Here is a 24,953-nt window from a genome sequence, read left to right as displayed (position 1 = left end):
TCTTGAGATTCTGGAAAGGAATGTCAAGTATGTGGAAATTTCTAGAGTGAATATGCTGCTAAGAGAATGTGGTTCTCTGCATAATAATCTGGAGTCCATTAGCCCTTCTTCTGGAAGGCAGTCTTTACATACCAGAGGGATTACCCAACTGTTCATTCTGTAGGCATTTGGGGTTCTGTATCTTTACTTTGTTGCAGTGACTAGCTGTTAATCAGAACAGTTGGTAAGACGTCCAGAAGTTTTACAGCCCCCCCACATGTCCATTTCCAAGCATCTTCCATATTCTGAGCATTCAGCCTTGTCAAAGACTGCAGCAGAAGTTGAAATACAGAACTTGCTAAAATGAGCCATCCAAAAAGTGTCTGCAGACTTGCTCAGGGTTTTTTTAATGCTAAAAAATTAGGACCTCGTGTCCATTCTGTGTTTTGAGCAACCTAAATCTTTGTATCATCAAGGAGCTCTTTCAAATGGCCAGAGTGTAGTCTTGATTCTTACAGCTATTTGAAGGAGACTGCATGTGCTGTTTGTACCTCCTTGGATACGTACTTGAACATAGAATTCCAAAGGATTCCAGGAGGGTCTCTTTCACTTGCACATAGGAGCAAGCCATTTTCAGTTCGGGGCATTGCTATTTGGTCTTCAAAGCCCCGGAGGGCTCACCAGCTGCATGTGTGCAGTCCTCTTTGACACAGAATGTCCAAGGCTTTCTGTACTTGGACAACGGACTACTAGCCTAATTCATGGAGAGATTTTCTAGGGATTTAGTCTGGTTAGGCCTTGTCAAAGAAATCAACCATACAAAGTTGCAAGATGATGCCATCTGTCTGCATTGTTAAGTGACTTGATTTGCTGCACATATCTTCCAGTGGAAAAGGTTCTTCTCATTACAATTGCAGTTTATCTGCAGAATAGTTTGAGTATTGGGGTTGACTGCTTCCACAAATCTTTGTGGCTTTTCATGTAGTTCCTTAGTGAACTCTGTCAGTTATTGTAATGATAAACAATATTGCCAAAACAGATCATCTGTTGGTCTACTTGCCATCCTGATCCCTGTATTCGGGATCACTAGATTCTGTTCTCTTGTAGCCGTGTTATGGTGGTCTTAGTCAGAGCAACCTAAGAAAAAACTTTCCAATTTCCAAGAGGACTGGACTTTTCATCTTGTCCTTGGTATTTTTGGAATGCCTTTTTCAGACGTTTGCCTGTGGTCTGTTTTTCCTTTGTCACAGTTCATTTGGTAGCTGTTTCAACTTTTCACCGGTGAGTAAATACGGTCTTTGCTTCCTTTTAAGGTATGCGAAACTAAATCCCTCAAGTTTCTTTTTTTCCATTTGACTTTTCATTCTGAAGTAGCACACTGTTCTGAGCCAGCTGCATCCGATGACCTTTTTCTCTCGATGTTATTCTTTGTGGCCAATAATTAAGCTAGAAGGATTTTTGGTTTGCAGGCTTTTTTTTCAATCCACCTTCTAGTATTTTTCACAAAGACAGGATCCATCTGAGTTCCAGTCCTTCATTTTTTGCTTCTATTTGCTATAGAATCTGTCACACACTCTTCCTGTTTTTTTTCTCTCCCAGAATTATTCAGGATTGGGTAAATACAGGATCTGAAGTCAGTTTACACAGTTCACGCAAGCCAAAAACTCTCTAGTTTCAATCTTACCCACAGTGAGTCTCCCAGTTACCTCAGATCTCGTTTGCTGCTTTACTGGACAGAAGCATTTGCCTTCGCTCTCGAGTTAAGTCAATTTATTTAGTGACATTTTATTGTCTTGTCTTGTAGTTTTAGTTATCTTCCTTTTTCTCCTACCGTTGTTACTCGTTCATAGTCGTTATTACCATTGTTGGTATTTCTTTTTCTGTATACTTTGTCTACTTTCCTACCATTGTTAGATTTCTCTCCCTGCTGTACACTTCCCTCCCATTTCCCTGGTTTCAAAAAAAAAAAAAAAAACTCTCTTCTACTGTGGCGCGTGTGTGTGTGGTGCGCGCTCGTTTGTGGTGCGGTACTCTTGGTGGTATGGCTGATAAACCTAAGGGCCCCTATGGATTTAAAAAAAATGTCAGTGTGGTCAAAAAATCCTTTCTGTCTCACTCCTTGTGTGTGTACTGTTTAGGACCACATCACCTGCAGGAGGTTTGCAGTATTTGCCATAGTTTCAGTCACTGTGCATTAGCTGAAAGAAATAAATTCTTAAAGGGTTTAATTTCTTCCACCTTTGAGGCTATATCTGCGTAAGAAAGTAGAAGTGATGTAGTCTCCTTCCTCCACTTCTTCTTCTGGGAAGGCCAAGAAGAGAAGCATGTGTATGCTTTCTTCTCCAGTGACAACTGTTAAGTAAAATTGTCAGTGCTAAAATGTTCCTCTGTTCCAAATATTGATACTGTGGTATCTGCACTGACACAGTCCACTTCATTTGAACCTTTGGCGCTGAGTGCTTTGGTGCAGACTCAATTTGGTAGCGCAGTTCCTCAGAGCCAAGCTCTGAGCAAAATTTGCTGTTGAATGATTCGCTGCCGAATATTTCTTCTTGGCAAGCACCTAGATGTCAATATTCCCATCTATTGATCCCTTTCTTGGGGAACTGCCAGAGGTCTTCCTGCATAGACAAGACTGATTTCAGTGGCTTCTATCAATTCCACCAAAAGTCTGTCAGACTGACATGGATAGACTGGTGGAGAAAATTTTATGGGCGAGAGGAATTTCAGGTCCACCCTCAGCCCTGACAATTTCGGATGCCAAACATTCCCTTGATTCCCTCTTCTAATCTCCTCTGAGGTCTTGGGAGTTTTTGGCTTTGAGTTGTCCATCAGCTGCTTTAGTTCAGACAGTTGCAGGGACTTCGACATCGATTCAAGGTCTGAGTTCTTCAGCTGTGTCAGGTCCAGAGACCACCTGGAGACGTAGCTGCCTTGTCTGCCCTGAGGGGCAGGAGTCTGACTCCTTTTTTTGGAAAAGTCTCTGCGTCTTGGGGCTTTGGTGGCAATTAGCTCAGCACCGGCTTCTGTCTTGGAGCGGTCTCATCAGAGTGGGGAGTTTACACTCTTCTGAGGAAGTCTGCCTTTATTCCGGGCTCCCTTCCGTCTTCGGAGGAGTCTGCCTTTGGGGCCATGGAGAGGGCTTTAGCTCCCTCACCCACTCGGTTGACTACTTTGAAGCATGCCTCTTCCTTTAGTCCAGTTCTTCAGCCAACATCCCCAGGGATAGCAAGTGGTAAAGCCTTGGGACACTCCGATTCAGATTATGTCATTTTCAGATACAGCAAAAAAAAAAAAAAAAAAGCAAAACTGGCCAGTAAACTAGTACGATGACAGTTTGTCCACCAAAAAATGAGAGAGGTGTACTAGAACCACAAAACAGCACGTTAAAACCAAACTAATTTATTTAAAAACCGCAAGTATATACTTTCGCAGTTGACACCGCTTCATCACGCTTCCAGATAAATAGAAATACAAACATATGAAATTCAACCTTGTACATGATTAAAACGTCATAATTGAGAACCGTTAACAATTTAAAGAAATATTACAATTTCCAAATGCTAGAATTCACTATTTATTTAACACTATTACATAAAAAGTTTAACTCTGGTTTTAATGAAAAAGTTTTGTTTAGACCTGGAGGAAAAAAATGCTCAAACGCCGAATCCATTTACTCTCATTTCCCAGTAATAATCATCTCCTTTAAATGGTGTATAAATATTTTCTAATATTAAAAACTAAATGTATGTAATATTATTGTATATGTGTTTATATATAGGGAATTGGTTATAATCTTTCTCATTTCAGATGAGTGACTACTAATGCGCCTTTTCAACTTTTGATTAGTTTTCCCTATATAAAAGCAGTAACATTTTGTGCACTTAGCCATATAAATCATTTACCATATTACAATTACCATAAGTTCATATATAAACAGCGCTGTTTTTGACCAGATGTAAAAATGTGGGCTCCATATATATTTACAGAATGTACAATGATTACATCTGTAACTGCCCTTTTTATTTGAAGAACAGGACTCATAATTTACTTGCGGTTTATTTTTATTGTTAAAAAAGCATTGGCCCATTTTGTCACAAGTTCCAGGACTGCAAGACATTTACACTAATAACCTGATTTTTAGTTGTAGGAAATGTGCAACACTAAAAAAACAAATTGTTATACGGATCCCACATTTTTACTTCCAGTCAAAAACACTGCCGTTTTATATAGAAGCGTATGGTAGTTGTAATCAAAAGTTAAAGCGCATTAGTAGTCATTTATCAGAAATAAGAAAAATCATAACTAGTTCTGTATATAAACATATATGATATTGATATTACACATTTAGGTTTTTGATATTAGAAAATATTCATACACTGGTTAGAGGAGGTGATTTAAATGTTACTGAGACATGAGAGTAAATGGATTCTGCGTTTTTGAGCATTTTTTTCGTCCAGGTCTAAACAAAACTTTTTCATTAAAACTGGAGTTAAACTTTTTACGTAGTAGTATTAAATAGTGAATTCTAGCATTTGGAAATGCTAGTGTTTCTTTAAATTGTTAATTTGTCCTCAATTATGACCTTTAATATGTATATAAAGTTGACTTTCGCATGTTTGTATTTATCAGGAAGCCTAATGCAGTGTCAACTGTGAAAGTATATGTGATTTTTAAATAGACTAGTTCAGTTTTAATGTGCTGTTTTGTGGTTCTGGTACACCTTTTTTGGTAGTCTTCATATACCTCTCCAGACATTCCCCCTGAGGCAGTGCACTTGGATTCCCCACATGAATCTGTCATGGAAGATACTGATTTTGATGATGAGGAAGGATCCCCTAGATCACCTCCTGATGGGAGTCGTCCTGGAAATTTTGAAACGGAGAGATAATTGTAAGTCTCAAAACCTTACCCCTGAAGAATCCATATACCTCCAGGCTTTTTGCACTCGTCATTCTATATCTTGGGTGCCCGCTGCTGATATCCAGTTGATTGCTCAATGGGCATGGAAGGTACCCAGCTTCATTGAGCCTATTCCCACGAGACCAGATAAAATTTTATCCCCTCAAGAGGATAAACCAATTTTGGGCAAAGGGTCTAGCAGTAGGTGCCATGGTCCTAGTGGCAGCCACGAAAAAGGAACTAGCTGAGGAATTTTCTTGTATCCATCTGCCAGAGTCCCGGATGATGAATAGGTTTGGTAAGCAGGTTTATGCTTAATTGACCTTTGCATTATGGTCTTTGAATTTTTTTAGCACATTTCACCAGGCTTTAAAGGGATCTGATCAAGGAACTCTGATACGCTGGTAGGAGTTGTTTCTGATGAGGTAAAAGACGAAGTTGCCTCTCTGCTACCATGGAGTCTGTGTCCATTTCGTCCATGAGGCTCATTGCTCATGCAGCCGAAGGGACTACTAGAGCAGTGGGTTCAAGCATAGCCATAAGGAGACATGCTTGGATGTGACTTTGACTTTGTGGAGCCATTTAAGTCTTTATTTGTCAATGCCCCTTTTGATGGATCCTCGTTATTTGACTGAAAGGTCAGCGAAACATTGTCCAGGTGTGAGAAAGATGGAAAGATCCTTTTCTCCTGTGGGAGTAGGTTTTTCAGCTCCTCCGACTCTTTTCCAGTAATCGGAGAGTGGGTGGAAAGACGTGGTTCAAAAAATCTATAGCACCTTTTCAAGGCATATGTGAAAGTTCCTCCAGCGACCTGAGGGGAAAACTTTAATGGAAGATGCTGTCCACGTGGCAGAGGTGGCCCACAAAACCAGGGTTTCAGAGATGTTCTTAGTGTTTTACTGTTAACAGTGTTTTACTGTTGCAGTCATTACATTTGGTTATCTGCTTGCAGTAGCCCTACATTGGGTCCTGCATCAGTTGCTGTTCTCATCTTCCATGATGTCAGGTAGTCAGGCGTATAAGGCATGCAGCCGACGCCATTACATCAGTCTTTTTTGCTGTGCGGTGCCCGAAGCAGAAGCAGTTCGCAAGTGCCGGTTGGCCGACTCCTGAAATTTTCATTTTCGAGTTTCAGAACCAAAGTCTTTCAACTAAAGCTAAGTACCTCGTGGGGGAAACCTTTTTCTTGCTCTAAACCGATGTCTGTAAAAGTCAATAATTGTATTTCTTGTGGAAAGCAAATATCTCAAAGATTTTCATTTGTACTGTATTCCTTGCCTAGGCCCTGACCACGATTTACCTCTCTGTCGATTTTTGTGACTTATTTAAAACAATGAACTATTCGTCGTATGTATATTTACACTTCCAAATATTTTGTTATTCTGTTCAATTATCCAGCTATGTCTTCGGTAAGCCATCCGACTACGGACATTTCAAAAAACGCAAAGATAGAGACAGGCCACCTAGGTCCAAACCTGCCGATGACGCTTCTCCTAAGCTAGTCGCCAGTTCGCTGGAACTCCGTGAGGTGCTTTCCACAGCCCCTGATACCCACTACTTCATATTCACAGGCCTCTACTGAGACCCATTCAGAGTCTGGTATGCCGCGAGATGCTTCAACTGTGGATGTCTCTACCTTGGATGGGTCTGGAGCCGCTGTGCAGGTACCGGCTTCTGAGGGTGTATTCAAGCCTACTGACTTGCATATTAAACTGACGCCATCTTCTTCAAGGCCTAAAACTCGAACCATGCCTAGAAAACAGATGGTCAGGCCTCTATGCCTAAACAACAAATGATAAGAATGGCTGAAAACCTTATTACTTTAATCAGGGGAAGCCAACCTTCCCCCTCTAAGAGATCTAGGACTGAATGCTTATGATACTTCTGATCAGGATTCTAAAATGTCTGTTTCCTCTGACCAGGATTTACCCTTATCTACCTGTGAGGATTCTGATGCAGAGAACTCTATTCCCTCTGCTTCCCCTCCAGAGGATTTCTCTTTTGGTGAAACCTTGCATACTCTAGGGAGCATTTTCACTGGGAAAGCCAGGATTACTCTGATTGTAAAAAGAGGCTTGGGGATTTCTTACTCCTGCCCCAGCACAGGCCTTAAGCTATCCTCCCTGTACTAGACATTGTTGATGCCTTTTCGGAGTCTAGCTTGGCCCCTGACTCTCTACCTCCTGCTCCCAGAAAACCTGATGGATATTACAGGGTTCCTGACTCTCACAAGTTCCTTTTTAAAAATCCTACTGCGGATCCTGAGACTATTAAGTTTCATATGTTAAAGTATCAACCGCATATTATTAGATTGCTTAAATAGAAAATGTTGATTCCTGACTGTGCTGAAAATAAGGATTTACAGGATTTAATGTATTCTGCTGAACAAGTTGGAAAACATGCTTTGTAATGTGGTTTTGATTCACTAGAGGCATCTTGCAGGGCTGCTGTCACTGGGTCTGTACTTAGAAGGCATGCTTGGCTTAAGGAGCAATCTTTGCCAGATCATGTTTAAGCTAAATTGCTGGATGCTCCCTTAAATAAGAAAAGTCTGTTTGGCAACGAAGTACTTAAAAAGGTAGAGGAAAAAGCTAAATCTATGCCAGCTGTTAAAGATTTCCTACAAGTACGGCCTCCAAGATTTAGTAGGCATTGGCCCTCTAAGGATCGGTCCTTTCCTGCCTCTTCCAGGCCTTCTCAGCCCAAACCCAGAACCAGCAGAACACCCAGGCTTCAGTCCCAGGGTACTCGCAGGACTGAGCAGTGGGGGGCTCCCACTTCCAAATCAGGGAGTAGTAAGACTCCCCCCATGGTAAACTGTCTCAATGACTTAACTTTAAAACTCCCAAGCCCTTCTCAACTGACTGCTCCTTTAGGGGGAAAGATTGCTCTGCAGGCAAAAAACTGGGAACTCCAGGACAAATGGGTTTTAAATACTGTTTCCCCAAGGATACAGTTTTCACTTCCACACGTTGTCAACCCCAAACGGTTGGCCAGATCTACCCCCAAATCAGTGGGTAGAGGCTGAAAAGCAAGTACTTTCTCTCAAGCATAAGGGCTATTCAGCCTGTACCAGAAGAGGAAAAGGGACAAGATTTCTACTCGAGATTTTTCCTCGTACCCAGAAAAGACAGCTCATGGCATCCTATCCTGGACCTTTCTATCCTAAATACCTTTTTGGTGATCCCAAAATTCAAGATGCTAACCCTTCACCAGTTTCTTCCTATGCCAGGCAAGGATGCCTGGTTGGCAACACTGGATCTAAAGGAAGCCTACCTACACATTCCAATCAGGGAATCTTGCAGAAGATACCTATGCTTCAAAGCAGACTACATGCATTATCAGTTCTCTGCACTGCCCTTTGGCTTATCTACTGTGCCCAGGGTGTTCACAAAGTGCCTAGCTCCAGTCATTGCATTTTGCAGGCAAGGAAATATTCAAATATACCCATATCTGGACGATTGTCTAATTCAGGCAGAAAGCCAAGACATACTTTTGAATCATCTGGCATTTGTACAGAAGGTGCTAACTTTTCTGGGGTACACCATAAACGAAAAGAAATCACATCTTGTACCCTGTCAACAAATTATATATTCCTGGGAGCAAGCTTGAACACAACTTCCCAGATCTCTTTCCTCATGCCAGAGAAACAAATTCATTTGACAGCTTACTTCAAACTAATGGCCACAAAAACCCTGCTATCTGCAAGGCAAATACTGCAATGGTATCTAAAAAGCCTATGGTATCAGCATTCTCAGGATCTAGAAGCAATGATTCCTGTCATACCATGTCTACAGTTAAGAGTTCCTTTGGTGGGCAGAGGCCTGTCACCAAAGCAAGGGACTACCATTCATTCTACCCCCTGCCATCAAAACAAGGGACTATCATTCATTCTACCCCCTGCCACCCAAACCCTGCCAACAGATGCATCAAACTATGCATGGGGAGCTTACATGGCAGGGAAGTGCATTCAGGGCAAATGGAGCCCAAGTCAAATGCACCTGCATATCAATCAAAAAGAAACGTTAGCTGTACAGAATGCTCCGACAGCCTTCAAGGACCTCATTCTTCCAGGACAATTAATGGTAAAGGCGGACAACACCACTGTTATATGGTACATAAACAAGCAGGGAGGTACCCATTCATACCCCCCTCTGCAGACTAGCCATGGCTCTGTGGAACACAGCTTTGAGCTACCAAGTGCATCTGCGGGCTCAGTTCCTTCCAGGAAAGCTAAATACACTGACAGATGAACTAAGCAGAAATCTCATGGACCCACACGAGTGGAAACTGGAACCAAAGATTTTAAACATGTTGATAAACAAATGGGGGAGCCCAGATAATAGACCTGTTTGCCTCCCCCCAGAACTACCAATTGGACAAATTGTGCACAAGGACTCCCCACAAACAAACTTGGAAAGCGGATGCCCTGTCCTTCAACTGGAAAAATCTATCAGTTTATACCTTTCCTCCTCTGCCTCTCCTCCCCAAAGTACTACTAAAGATCAAACGGGATAAACCAAGGACGATACTGATTGCACCAGACTGGCCATGCCAACACTGGTACGCCCTCTTGTGCAGTGCGTCACTGCTGGCTCCATGGCACCTGCCTCAGATCCCTACCCTGCTGTCCCAGCAGGAGGGCCAGATTCTGCATCCTCTGCTACAAACCCTGAACCTGGCTAATTACCTAATCTCTCCATTACCATCCCTCAGTAAACAAGTGTTGGATGTCAATTTTGGATTCAAGGAGGCCTGGTACTAGAAAATGTTATGCTGAAAAATAGAAATTATTCTGTTCCTGGAACCAAACTTAAGGGATGGGTACAGCAGCACCCAATTTACCTCAGATTCTTCAATACTTGACTGAGATGCTTCACAAGGGCCTTTCTTTTTCCTCCATCAAAATTCATGCCTTAGCCATTTCAGCTCATTACAACACATAATCACCCCTCTTCTCTCATCCACTGCTCAAGCAGTTCCTCAGAGGAGCCAAAAACATCAGACCACTCAGGAGAGCCCCAACTCCAGCCTGGGACCTTAACTTTGTATTGGAAAAACTCACTCTACCTCATTTTGAGCCAGCTGTAAGTGCAGAGTTAAAATTCCTTTCTTGGAAAACAGCCTTCCTCTTAGCAATCACTTTGGCAAGAAGGGTATCTGAATTACAGGCCCTTATGGCAGTGGAGCCTTTCATCTTTCATGCGGACAGGGTGTCCCTCAGGACCAATCCCTCCATGTCCAAGGTAGTATCCAGTGTGGCTCTTAATCAGTCCATTCATTTGCCAATCTTCTTTCCTAATCCACAGAACAAAGGGGAACAGATACTGCACTCCTTAGATGTGCACAGACCACTTAGATTTTACTTGGACGGGACTAAACCTCAAAGGAAATCTGAACAATTGCTGGTGGCATTTGCTGCACTGGTAGAGGGGAAGGCCATTTCAAAGCAAACCATTTCTTAATGGATAGGCCACTGCATTCATTTCTGTTATAAGCACCATGGAAAACCTATCCCACAGGGGATAAGACCACACTCACCAGGGCTGCATCTACCTCTTCAGCCTTTCTCAGAGGTGTCCCTACCAGGAACATCCTAGAAGCTGCTACCTGGAGTTCTATACATACTTTCACCAAGCATTACCATTTGCCAGCTGGGTTTGCCACTGCAGTCTTGCAGGGCCTTATAGCTGGTCCAAATGCTATCTAAATTCCTCCTCCCATCCCTTAGCTTTGGGAATCTACCCAAATGTGATGACTGCAACAGTGAAACACGAAGAACATAGTACAGTTGTCTACACTTGCATAAATGTAGATGTTAGTGTGTATTCACTGTTGCAGTCCTGGTTACCCTCCCTCCGGCCCCCTGACCTTTGGCTATACCTCTATTCTCCTTTACTATGCTTTAAAAGCTATTTGGTGTGTTTGCTTTTTTGTTGGAGGTATAACTGGGTTGGAGGTGTGTGTGTGTGTGTGTGTGTGTGTGTGTGTGTGTGTGTGTGTGTGTGCGCACACACTTGATTGCTTCCCATTAGGGGGGCACCTGACATCTGAAGCAGGAAAAACTGATGTAATGGCATCTGCTGCGTGCTTTATACTCCTGACTACCCAACGTCATGGAAGATGAGACAGCAACCGATGCAGGACCCAAGACTTTGATAATCAGGCTGGACCTGAGGGCTATTGCAAGCAGATAACCCAAATGTGATGTCTGCAACAGTGAATACACTCTCTAACATCTACATTTATGGTATGTGTACACAACCGTACTATATTTATTTTTCCAGGAAACCCTATCCACTTTCCTGAACGGAGGCCAGATTGCCTTCCTCTGGAGGCAGTTAGGGGACGCTTATCCCTGCACCTACACTCCTGGCTAGAGATCACATTAGGTATGTGGGTGTGGAGTATTCTATCCGGAGGCTGTCATTCCCTTTTCTCCCCCCTCCATTTACTAGAAGAATCCCCAATGTTCCAGTCTGAGGGAACCAGCAGTCCTAGAGATTCAGGCTGCTATCCAGGAAATCCCACCAGACTAGTTGAAGTCTGGAATTTGCTCAATATTCTTTTTATTGCCAAAAAAGACAGGGGACTGGAGACCAATTTTAGATCTAGGTTTATCAAACAAATCTGTTTGACAAAATTCCAGATGGTCATGGTATAGTCCATTCTTCCCTTTCTGAAGCACAACTGGTTGTGCTCAGTAGTATTACCACACAAAAATGGACAAACACTCCAGGTTCTTCCACTTCAGGCTGGGAGCCAGTCAGTAGCAGTTCAGGGTTATGCCATTTTCGTCTCACCACAGCCCCCAGGCTGTTCACCAAATGCATGGCAGTAGTTGCAGTTCACTTGAGACTGGAAGGATTCTGGGTGTTTCCATATTTAGAAGACTGGCTCATTAGCACTCTGACAATGCATCTTTTGATAGCGAAAGACTGCCCTACAGACTTGTTCCTTTGTTCCAATATAGGAATTGGTGAATTATAAAATCTCCGACTGACTACATCTCAGAGCTTGGAGTTTATAAGCGTAAAACTAAATTTAAACGACGGCTATGGCATCCTTTCCTCTAGTGAGATTACAAAATGTTAAAGAAGTTCAAAAGATACAACACTAGGAAAGTTCCAGCCTGTCTGGTTTTACAAACCCTGCGTTCTATGGCCGTGTCTTACTCTAGTTCCTTGGCAAAATTTCATGTGTGTATTCTTCAATGGCTACTTGCAACTCAAGTGGTCTGTACTTCACCAGCCTATATCGCATGATGTTCATTACTAGTCTTTGCAGGAAAAATTTTGCTTGGTGGATACACTCGGACATTCTTCTCGGTCACCCCTTTGTCCCACCTCAGCCCAAGGCCATAGTGACCATGGACACCTCCATGATGGGGTGGGAGGCATTTCCTGGGCAGGACTATTCATGGTACTTGGTCTTCTATCGAGGTGAGTCTGCATATGAACATCATAGAAATGAGAGCAGTGCTTTTAACGTTATAAACCTTTCAAACTGTTCTCCCTCTAAAGACTATTGCGATACAGACAAACATGTCTGTAGTCTGGTACATCAGCAAATAAAGGGGGACCAAATCTTACTCTCTGTTGAGAAGCACTTGTTGTGGCAGTGGGCAATTTTCTTCCAACTAATTTCTGATAGCAACGCATATTCTGGTGAGATCAGTGTGATAGCAGAAAAGCTGAGCAGGTCTGTCCTTCTACCTTATGAATGTTCCCTCAGTCCAAAAGTGGCTGAAATGATTTTCCACTAGTGGGGCCAGCCTTGCTGTGACCTTTTTGCCTCGCCCCTCAAGTGCAGCAACTACTTTGCCCTAATCCCACACTGGGGGAGTCACCTGGGATGCTGTTGTACACACATGGCCCCCTGGACTCCTGTGCCTTTCCCCCCACTTCTTAATTCTGAACTTCTTTCAGAAAGACCCAAAGTTTGAAGATCAGAGTAATCATCATTGTCCCCTTTTTGGCCATGACAAATATGGTTCCCCTTTTTGTGGCCTTATCTAGTAAGAACACCTTGGACTCCTGGAACCAACTCCAGACCTCTCTCATCCAGAGAACCTCATTCAACTGAACCTTCAGAATCTCAAATTGACTGCATGGTTCCTCCAGTTCCGTTAATTGCCAGGCAAGTTGACCTTCGCTCTCCAGTATGCAGAATTTTACTAGCCTGTCATAAGCCATCCACCTACAAATTCTATATGGGTAAGCATAAGATATTTACTTTTTGGTCCCATGAAAGGAATATTTATGCCCTTACAGCGCCTATCGAAAAGGTTTTAGAATTCTTATCTTATTGATGTGGGAGCCCGTCCTTTCTCTATTAAAATTCAGTTGGCAGCGATGCCAGACTTTCATAATGGCATTGGAAATAACTTATGAGATGATTGAGAGTTATGTAAAGCATTTTTGAAAGGAACTATCTCATTAAAACCTCCCTTTAAAGACCCTATTCCTCCCTGTGACCTTATTCTAGTATTAGTCTGTTTTTCAACCTCCCTTTGAACCTTCTGCTGAATGTGACATCAAATCCTCATCTTGGAAAACCTTATTCCTTGTGGCAATAACTTCTGCCAGAAAGATTTCAGAATTACAAGCCTTTTCTTGCAAACCACCATACAATTTTTCTTAAGGACAAAGTTGTCTTGAGGATGAATCCTTCCTTTCTTCCTAAGGTATTATCCAACTTGAATATTAATCAGACTATTAATCTTCCAGTGCTCTTTCCAAATTTTACAGATAAAGGAGAATATGCCCTTCATTTGTTGGATGGTCATAGACAGTTAAACTTTTTGTTCTGAGCACATAAAACGTTATTGAAAATCAGACCAATTGTTTCTCTCATTTTTTATTTTTTTTTTTATATATTTTTTTTAAAGTATCTAAATTGGCAAAACAGCAAAGTTACATTGGCCAGGTGGCTAAAATATTGTATAGCTTTTATTTATGACAAAAAGAATATTGACTTTATTAAAAAAGTAGAGACTCATTCTAGAAGCTCCATGCCTACATCTGCAGTTTTTTCAGTCTCTGGCTTCTATGGGTGACATTTGTGCAGCAGCTACTTGGGCTTCCCCTCACACTTTATTACTTATTACAAATTGGACTTCTTCTCCAGGGGAAGAGCATCCTTTGGTTCAGTGGTGCTCAAGAATGTCCTTCCTTGAGTCTGTCCAAGAGCTAGGTAGCTGGGGACTCTATCCCATCAGTCAAGGATAAAATGAAGATTGACAACTTCAGGTAAAGAAGTTACGTACTCGATTGACAACTTCAGGTAAAGAAGTTACGTACTCACCATAATGTTCCATCTGAGTTGTCCATCTTCATTTATCCTTTACTTCCCTCCTTCCCCCCGGCCTTACTAAAGCCCTTTGGAATGGATAGGACACCTTCTGCCTTGATTTGCTACGTTCATGTAGCAGATATGGTTTCAGGCTGGCTATCTTTGTCTGTTTAGCTGTAATCTGCAAACTTGATTTGAGGTAATTGGGAGAGATGCGTTGTGGGTAGGATTGAAGCTCAAAACTTTTTGGCCTGCGCTAGCTGTGAAAACTGTCGAGACTGTTCTGATGCTCAGAACTGAATCCATAAGTCAAGGATAAACAAAAATTGACAACTCAGATGGAACATTATGGTGAGTACATAAATACTTTTTTCTATGCATCTCCATAGGCAACTTGTTTTATTTGGACTGAATCAAAGCTAAAAGGAAGGATTTCAAACTTTGCATCTTCCTTTGCAAAAAAAAAAAGCCTTTCTCAATGCATTGGAGTTTACCAAAAATGTGGCAAGTTCTTACCTTAGGTTTCCAGCACTTGTACTGGTAGATCTATGTCAACATCATAAGTTTGAGGGGAAAAAGTGCTCCAGTGCACAACACTTGCCAGATGGGCATAACTAACCTAGCTCCTGTGGGTCACTGTAAGCTGGATGTCTCCAAAATCTTGCCTTTGGAGTTGCCATAATTTGGTGTAGTCTTTGATGATGAGCCATCCAGAAAGATGAGCTTGGGATACTGTCTTGGGAGTTTGTCGCCTCTAACATCAGGAATATACTAGACCTACATTGACAGTGTCATTTGTCAGTGTGCACTGGGTATAGTCTGGAGTATATTTTCTGCTTTCATAGGTTCGTGGGCAAGTACTAGCCTAGATGTCCTTGTGGGCAGTTTTAAGCCTAGCCTGTTTCTTCTCCAAGGTGAGAATGAGATTTTGTACCTTGTGTCTGTGAGGTAAACACCTTTAACCATTATACCAAGTTTTGAATTGTGGGCTTCTGAGATTTGGATGTGGGAGGCCTTTGGTGTAAATAATTATGGGCAAAGGGGGCCAGGGTAGCTTTGGAAAGCTTTTATGGGAAAAGGTAAGTAGCTGCTGGTATTGGCTGTGGAATTGACAGAGGAAGCTGTGAATGCATATTTAACTTTGGTTGGCTTTTCAGGATGCCCTAACCTCATCTTGTCCACGGGCATGGATTTCTGTTCTAAAATCCAGTAATGACAAAGTTCAGCAATGACAAAGTTCAGCAACAGGGTAGTTGAGAAGAGCAAGTCTGATAGATCCTCACCAGACCAGACAATTAGGTTTCCAATTTTGATCAAGAATTTGATTCTCTGCATATTGTGATGCCAGTGGGGGGAGCATGTCTGCTGTCATCACACAGTGGTAGTATTTGAATCTGTTGAAAGCCAAAAAAAAAAAAAAAAAAAAGAAACCTGCAGGCCACAGAGACTCTCACAGGTACAACAGCCAGTGAGCATGCAGAAACATGTGAGAGTGTACACTTTCAAGTATAAACTACTTCAGATCTGAAGAACTTTTATATTTAATATCTAAAGTGCTGATCCACCGTTTTTGTACTGTTTTGCATTTTACTGCACATTCACTGGCTGTACCTGTTGCAATGTCTGTGGCCTGCAGGTTTCTTATTTTTATTAGCATTTGAATCTGCCTAGACTTAGTTACCTAGTTTATTTAATTCCAGTAGCAGCCAGGGATTTGTGTTTTTGGGAACAGCTGACTTGTAGAATGGGGCACCCCTCTACATCAGCCCTAGTCTTTAAATCATTTCCTGCTGTTTAGTCTGTGATTTGGCTATGTCAGTCTGTGCACGTTTCCCCTTCTCTTGAATTTCTGTGATTGAGTTAAGGGCAGGTTTTTTATACAGTGCAGCTTAGCAAAACCTTTCCGAGAGGTCCATTTCTAGCTAAAGTTTCTATTTTGGGATCCTGCTGAAGGGTGTCTGTTTCTTCTCTTGCTGAGTTTTGTCAAACTTTGAACTTCCTTCTAAGGTAACTTCTGCTAGAAGGGTGCTGGGTACTATGTTTTTCTGTTCCTTCTTTCTCATTATTTGGATAATGAGTTAGTCTTTGTGTTGTATTAATTGCCAAAGTTATGTCAACTTCAAATCTAAAACCGTACTTTAATTTTCTGGTTTTCTTTCAGTGGTCTGGCAGTTGGTGCATAGGGTTAAGGTTGTGTGGTGTAGTTCCTGTGGTGCAGGGTTTCCCTCAGCCCTCATTTTCCTAGTGTGAGACCTTGTTCAGACTGTGTGTGTGTGTGGGGGGGGGGGGGGGGACTAGGAATTTTGGCTGGGCTCCTCAGTGGTCCCTTGGTCTGTAAGCCTATGAACCTATAAGGATTGCATGAATTGCTGTGGAATGCATACTGTGGATGCTGTAAAGGCACTTGATAGGCTGTCGCATGAAAGTATGATCTGTGTCCTTTGCCAAAGGGGGGGGGTGAAAGGTCATTAACCAGAAAGTGGTTGACCCAGTTGCCTTTATTGCTCCCATAAATATGGAAATGTTCTTCCAAGGGCCTTAACACATTCCACAAAGGTTGTAGCCACATACCTTGCACTGTTGTAATTTGCTGGATGCGGTTGTGTGGCTATGTTGTGTTCAGTCTTTCATACAGTTTATCTGGTATTAAACCTTAAATCAGCTTACTGTTCTAGGACTTTGTGTAGGTCTTCTCTGTGAAGAGAGAGCTCTCCTAAACTTCCTTCACACAGGAAACATGGAAATCTAGTTAAGATAGTCAGTGATGCCCTGTAGTTTCACACAAATGTTAATCTTGCTTTGAGAGATGCTTGCAATAATGATTCATTTTAGAGACTCATGCTTTGACCACTGCCCCTTCCCTTTTGTAAGTCTGTTAAGTGGTCACACTAGTTAATTCCATTGTATGTTTCCAATCCCTTGGCATAGACCCTCTGCTGACAAGTAGGTTGTTTCTTGATCCTTTAGTGTCCTTGTTTTGGGAACATAAAAGGGCTGCATCTCTTCCTGGAGAAGAGGTGGGTCTGACCCAAGGAATGGAACTCAGAGGTTCTGAACATGCCGTGTTACGCAGTTAATCTTGTATTTGTTTTCTTGGTCATTGCAGAAGTTCATTTTTCAAATTTTATTTCCATTTTCTTCTATCTTTTTTTTTGTGTGTGTGTGTGTGTGTGTGTGTTCATTTGCTACTGAACCATAGATAATGGTCACTGTTCTGACCCATTTGCAGCTTCTTGCTAGCAGACTGTACATTTTGCAAAATGTTTGTATATGCTTCTTATGCCACCTTATCTTTGTGCCAGCTATTATTTTAGACCCTGGCTTAGAATGCATTTTTAGATTCTCAGTCAGTGGTCCCATTAGCTCCATAATGACATTTTTTATAGATTAGAATAACAACTTCCTCACCTTTGTTTTATAATGTAGAATTGGCATATTTGCATCTTTGACGTGTGAAGATACATATTTTAAATTAAAGCTTTAGTTCTGCATATCGGTAGTTTTAACAGCTTTTGGTATTTTACTCTTGGATATTACTACTGCAGTGTGCCTTCTTTAGATCAGAAAGATTTTTGTTTGTAAGATTATCACTTCGTATTTAGTAGTATAAAAAACTTATTAAAAATCTGTTCAAAAATGCTACATTTTTAATGTCTAATCTGATTTTACTGCTGTGTTGACTTCTGTGTTGTAAATAGTCTGGTACAGATGCCTTTGTTGCAAGCATTGTTGAGCTTTTCTTGTAGACATATGGTTGTAATATTGTCGGCATCTGGAATCTATTGTTTGTGATGTGTCTTGAGGGAGATTTTCATAGCCAAGTGGAACCTGCCATGTCCCAACTCTAGTGTTTTGACCTTGGCAGGCCAAAAGTAAGCAACATTCCCAGCATTCCATGTATCTTGATATACTGACTGCCTAAGGAGAAGCACATAAGTGTGCAACTATGGCTGTTAAGCACCCCCCACCTTCAAGTGTGCAGTGGAAAATGCATGCTATCATTCAGATGAAGGTGGATTTTTGCACCAACTGCTTTTTGTTCTTAAAATGGGAGCAGATGTAGTACAGCACATTCCAGAAGCTGAATAGACAAACTTAGAATCTGATTGTAGGCATAGTACCCAACAGGATGTTTTTAGGTTTTTCCCTTTTAAGGTGTGGTGCAAATTCATGTCCTTTTGCTAGTCAGAATTGCTTCATTTAGTACAATTTTTAAAAGTTGTGTGGAAGTAAATTTCAGGCCTCTGTCTTTCCACCAGTGTAAATTCATGTTTTGTCTCTCTCGCATTTCCCAGTGTTTTTGTACAAGTAAACCTAATCTTTTGAGAAGTGCATCTGCTTGTAAAGTAAGCAGAATGCTTCTACAACAGGGGCCATTAAAAAATGTGTGCAGGTTCTGTTAAAAAAAAAAAAAAAAAAAAAAAGGCTAAGAACCGTTATTGAGACAAAAACATTGCAAGTCTCCTAGATTAGTTGTATGCATGTGCCTTGACACTAGGACTAGGGGAGAGTGCAGTTGGATCTGAGCCACCACACCATGGAGCAGAAGTCTTGGCAGTTAGATGAGTTAACTAAATTTTAAAGTGGAGGAACAAATGTCTGCAGTGTGACCTGTATGGAAATACCATTGACCAGTGATGACTTTCATTTCTGTAAAGGTGAAGGGATGGCGGAAGTATTACTCATTGTAATGAGATGAATTTTTGAAAACTGGGATTAGAATGTTAAATGGAATGATAGAAAATTTTGTATGTTTTCAGTCAGTTGCATAATACTGTAATGACACCGACGTGCTTTTGAAAGTGGACCATATATGCTTGACTGCTTAAGTTGCTGACGGCATGGGCAAACTTTTTGTATAGTTTTTGAGGTAAATTGTATGGCTTTAGTTATGAAGAGCTCAGTAGTACCCACACCCACAAGACGGTTAATAATTAGATTGCTTTAAAAAGATTTTTTTGTAAAGAAATGTAGCAGAAAAGTCATTTTAAGGAAGAAAATTTTATCCCTGGATGTTTTAATATTTCTTTTTTTTTTTTTTTCTGAGGGAATATTGGTAATGTTGGATTTGCATTTGTAAAATAGTTTTGCTAATTTCTTTAAAATACTACTTCAAAACAATGTTAATATACCAGCTTTCTGAGAACTGTTTTCTTACAGAGCAGCATGCAGAGGGCTCTCTCTCTCTGTGCACCTTCCCCTGTGAAATTTTACTTTTAACATTGGCTTGAACATTATATCCCACTAAAAAGGTGTTGTCTGGAGTGTAGGTAGCATGCGGCTATTGCGGATTACTGCATGTCCGTTCTCAGTCCTGGTTGTGTGGTTTAAGTACAGCTTTTGTACATAGGATGAGGACTGTATATGCTACCTCTAGGTTGAGGCAGATGTTTGGGTGAAGACTATCTTCTAGATATTTTTGGTAACACTTTTGACAGCTTTTTGAAATGCTTGTGGAATACTCTTACAGTTATGCAGTATAACTTTACTGTAGATTCTCCTTTAACTCGTGTATTTCCACAAAAAGTAATGTGGTGTATATTTTGGGCAATTTTAATTCATGGCTAGTGTGTGTTAGCAGTGGTTAGCTGAAATGAGAAAGTGTGCTGTACAACAGACAGACTGTAGGTGTGGAAAAAGGCAGTCAAATTTGGACATTTTTAAGGAACTCAGATTTAATATATAATCTCATTCTTAATATATGACTTCATATTATGGCTCATGTTCCACAGAGTGGTAGAAGCAAACCTGATTAATGTTAAATATGCAAAACACCTTCCAGTGAAATTCACTCTGAAGATGCCTTCTACTGAACAATAGGTTTGTCTTTTTGTTTGTTCCAGCATTTCTGGGATCCTTGCCTGGATGCGTTTGCCTCCAGAACAGCACCATTTTCCTCATCAGACACACCCTTGAATGATGATTTTCTTCACAAATGGACTAACCTGATCTTTGTTTGTGGCCATCTTTTCTGACTCTGTTCAATCAAACCAAAGGTGCTTCTCCTAGCTCTCCATTGGTTGAAGTGTGGGTCCTCCCCTAAGGCTACCTCACCTTCTGGAGAATCTCATGTTCTTGAAGCCAGCAAGAATTTTGACATATCCATTGGGAAGGATGGATCCAGCTATTTAGTTGATGGTAGTTATTTTTATAGATGGGTGATGCAAGATTTTATCCTCTCAGAAGACTAAGGCAAAGAAAAGGGTACAACGTAAATTGGTAACCTTTTTGGTTTAGGTCACTGCTAGAGGATTAAAGTTAACTGTAAGAAAAGGTGCTGCCAGTAACATTGCTCACTTTGGAAAGTCCTTATTTAAAAAAAAGTCATTTTGACTGCCATTCCCAGTCTTCATGAGGGCTTTGAGTAAAATTCTTTGGCCTTGTGTGCCAGTCATTTCTGAAAAGGTCCTTTTTGATGTCTCTACTGTTTAAGTACCTCTTTAGGACTTGTGTATGTTAGAATTTGACTCTCCTGGCCTTGCAGGTTTGTTGGACTAGAAATTTAATTTCTTGAATATTTCTTATTGCCCCAGTGTAAGCAAGGAGGAGCTTGGACCTGCATTGTAGACACTCCCATTTAGGATTCCAGGAAACAAATTGTGTAGAAGACCTGCTGTACTACTTAGATGTGCACCTTCAACTGAGGTATTATGGTGTATGTAAAAGGCAGATTATTTTGTTTGTTTTTATTTATTGTACATTTGTTTACCGGGATAGTCCAACTGGGCATGGATCCCGTTTTCAGCAGAGGCCCTGGGAGAAAAGCTCCACAAAGATTAGTACAGCAAATACAGTAAACATAATACATATATCAAAGTACAGTACAGAGTCAAAAAGTTAAAGTACAGTTTCAAGGCCAAGAAAGGAGCAAAAAGTAAATATACTATAAGGAGCACAGTGTGTTACAATAAACAGTGCAGTTGAAAGGACATTTTGTTCAGTCATTTGGTGACCTTCATCAGTGGCTAGTACAGTAAATGCACATTGATTAAGAGTATAGAAAGGAGTTGTTGCAAGCTTTCATAGAAGATTAAAGTATGATGTGATCTAAGTGAATCTTCCCAGGGTCAGAACAATTACATAAACCAAGAACTATGTAAATGGGACTGGAGGAGTTTTTTGAAATTATTTTTGTTTTCAGTGGTCCTAATATCTATGGGGATGGTATTTCATGTTTTGCAACGGAAATGGAAAATGAGGAGTCCCAAGAGATATTGTTGCTTTTGTCTGTCAGCTAGTGCTTTATTGATGGCTCTTAATAGTCGTTTGTTAGAATAGATATTAAGTAGACGAGCAGGAACTCCATCGGGATAATGTAGAATTTGGTGTGCTGTGGTAAGTTGATATGTGAGCAGGTTATGTAATTCTAGCCAGGATAGTTGCTTGATTGCTATGCAGTGATGTGTCCTGAAGGGTTAGTCAGTAGCAAGTCTAGGTATTTTATTGTAGCAGGTGTTAGTTTTTAAGTCTGCTTTGTTTAGGTTGGAGTATGGGGGAGGCATAGAGGAGTGTAGATAGTAGGCGGGCTCTTGTGATCGTGGCTTTTACTGTCATTGGTGAGGTACTTTTTGCAACTATATGGGGTTCTGATTTTTTTATGGACTTGTCTGTGCAGTCTGCATATCGAATTTCATGTGATCTATGATAACCCCTAGAAATTTGGTGTGTTGGACAGGTGTGATGGAGATGTTATTAGCTGCGAATATTGTGAATTGTGGTATGGGGTCTAAGGTTTGAGTCTGATAGAATATCATTATCTGTGTGTTATTGGGATTAAGTATTGGTTGAGAGTTGGCCAACCAGGTTTGAACCACAGTAAAGGACTCTTGTATCAATTCCTGGAATTGAAGGAGTGATGGGGCAGAGCAGATTAGATTGGAGTCATCAGCTTACTGGACTAGAGTGGCATGCCAGGGGAGGTGGTTGGTGAATGTGTTCAAAAGAGGTCTAAGAATGGATCCTTCGGGGAACCCCTAGGGTGACAGGTAAAAGGGCAGATGAGTTTTGCCATTTTACTGCTTGGTGGTGGGTTAGGTAGTCTTGAAACCATGTTAGTGTGGAGTGGCTGAGATTAAGATCAGAGAGAGCAGAAAGAAGTTTGAGGTGGGAGACCGTATCAAAGGCCTTTGAGAAATCTAGGAAAACAGTGGATACTAGGTTACCATTGTTTCAATGTTTGTTTACTGTGTTGGTAAAGCTGATAAGGGCTGTGGTAGTACTGTGATTGGGGTGGAATCCGTGCTGGGTGTTGGTTAGTTTATTAGCGAGGAGAGTGCATTATTTGGGAATGTATAAATTTTTTGAGGATTTTAGATAAGGGGGATTGAATGGCAGTTGGATGGTAATTAGATAGTTCCACTGAGTTACTGCCTTTGTGAAGTGGTATACGTGAAATTTTCCGCAGAGAAGGAATGCATTGTTCTGATTTTAAAGAGCAGTTAATGAGCATGGAGACTGGGTAAGAGATGGCTTTGGCTGCAGAATCTTTAGATATTCTGCAGGTAATTTGTTGGCGATCAGGGTTGCGGGTTTAAGCCTATTTAGGTATTTATATATTGTGCTAGTTGGGACAGGCTGTAAGGAGATGTTTCAGTCTGCCGGTATGAAAGATAGGTTTGGATGTGAAGTGGAAGAATTATTTGTGAAAGCTAGGATGGATTTGGTGAACAGTTTGTTGAACTGGGTGGCAATATTATTGGTGGTGGTGTCAATGTTTGGGGTGGTTGAGTACTGGTATTTCTTGGTTGTAGGATTTTATTAATGGCAGCCCAGAATTTTTGTGGGTTTTTTGTTTGGTTTGAATGCCTATATAGTGGTTCATTTTGTCTGTCCTAATTTGTTTTTTTGGCTTTGTTCCTTAGTTCCTGGTATGCCCATCTATTAGTTTGAGTTTTATTTTGACACCACAAGTCCCATGCTTTATCTCTTTGTTTTAGTAGTAGACTGGTATCTCTGGTCAGCCAGGGGGCATAGTTGGATTTTGCTCTGATAGGGGCATGATGATTTGGTATGTTTAGGAAAGTGTTATTGAAGTAGTCTATGGCCCTTTCCAGAGGGAGAGATGAGAGTGGACTCCAGTTGCATTGATTTTAAGTGCAGAAGTGAAGTCCTGGGTTTTGAAATTCTTTTTGTGGAGGATTTTAATCTATTCACTTCGTGAATAATTTATAAAGGTGGGAAGGTGTTTGGGAGGGAGCCTGAGGGGTGGGATTGAGATGGTCTGTTAGTAAGGATCCAGTCTAAGATGGACTCCTTTTTTTTTTTTATGCTTTATCTACCCATGTTGTGGTTTTGATTTGTGGTTAGTGGGGAAGTTACAGGAGGACCAGTCAATATTAACATCACCTAGTATGATTGGGCATCCTCAAAAATGTCCCCTAGAAACAGTTTAGAATTGATTCTACTGTGTTAATGTTATTGCCGGGGAGTAAATGGGTACCAATTGTATGCAACTGTTTTTTTTTTTTTTTTTTTTTTTTTGTTTAGTTTCAGCTTAGTGAACATAGTTCTACATTATTGAACTTGGACTGTTTGACTAACAATTCAATGGTCAGGTTGTTTTTGAAGAGGAGAGCAATGCCTTTGCCTCTTTTGGATATTCTGTCTTGTCTAAGAACATTGTAACCAGGTGGAACAAAGTCATTGTTATTGTTGAGTGGTTTTAGCCAGGTCTCTGTCAAGGGAGTAGATGGCCAGGGTACCATGTAGCTCTGGGATTTTATTCAGTATGCTCCTTATGTTTATGTTGAGTATAAGGAGATCTCTTGATCTCCTGGGGGAGGTTAGAATGTTTTGGGGGGAGGGGAGTTTGTAGGGCCAGACTTTGGGTGCACGTCTCCACCAAATATGATTCGGGATGCTATTTGGATTATAGTTTTTAGGCATTTGATTATAGATGCATTATATTTTGAGGAAATGTGATTTAGTTGGTGTGGGGTTACTTTGAACGTGGCAAGGTCAAGATTTGAGATGTAGATAGGAGATATTACTGAAAAGGCTGGTTTGTCTTGTGAATTGGTAGGGGATTTAGTCTGAAATTTTGAGTTGCTAGAGTAGTGATAGGAGGTAAAGTGTGAGGTGATGGCAAGCCTTATTAATGTAAAGGGTAAGGGCCACATTTTGCTTGGACAAAGTGTTGATGTATTAACTTTTAGTAGGTATCTTTTTACAGAAGTGAGCAGGGATTTGGATGTGGGTATTCTTTAAGTAAGTGGTTGTGGTTAGACTGGGGGGGGGGGTCAGGTAAGGGATATTAGCCTGAAGAGATTATACAGTTTGGGTATTGAGTGAGGTGATGTGGAGTGAAGGTAGATGGTGATGTGGATTGAAGAGTGAGAAGAGGAGTGGCTATATAGAAATGATGGTGTGAGAGAGGCTTGGGGGGGGGTGGCTAGTTGGGTATAAAGGTCAGGAGCCTGGAGGTGGATGGGAATGGGGATGTAGGGGAGAGCGGAATGACCCCGAGCACAGCAAAGGGCAAATGGAGCAGGAAGAGCCAAATTCCAGGTATGTGCAAGTAAAAACAATCAATTGCTCTGAACTATTGGCTTGGCAGTAAATTTGTTTGTCCTTTTAAGCTACAAAACTTGTTATTGTAGAAATTGGTGAGACTGCCTTGGTATGGACAGCTGGGAGCCTAAACAAAATTTATATATTAAGAGGGCTATGGTTAAATAGAATGATGGAAAAACTGAAAATGTGTTTAAGTTGGGAAGGGAGTCTGTAGGGAAGGTATAAAATTCAAAAGCAGTCTGGACCAGTCAAATTACAGTGTAAAA

At 41.1% G+C, this 24,953-nt stretch overlaps 1 protein-coding gene across 1 annotated transcript in view; it reads left to right on the top strand.

The window, feature by feature from the left end:
- The window catches only part of MYH10 (myosin heavy chain 10), a 2,709,460-nt gene that overhangs the window by 31,777 nt on the left and 2,652,730 nt on the right, over nt 1-24,953 (top strand). The window contains exon 3 of the mRNA XM_044086713.1: nt 23,662-23,729. Within this exon, the coding sequence (XP_043942648.1) occupies nt 23,662-23,729 (68 nt within the window). The remainder of the gene's footprint in view (nt 1-23,661; nt 23,730-24,953) is intronic.

This window comes from Protopterus annectens, chromosome 10.part0, assembly GCF_019279795.1.
Source record: "Protopterus annectens isolate FY-2018-M chromosome 10.part0, PAN1.0, whole genome shotgun sequence".
NCBI lineage: Eukaryota > Metazoa > Chordata > Ceratodontiformes > Protopteridae > Protopterus > Protopterus annectens.
Note: the sequence above shows the minus strand (reverse complement) of the source record. Positions and strands in the feature narration are given on the sequence as shown.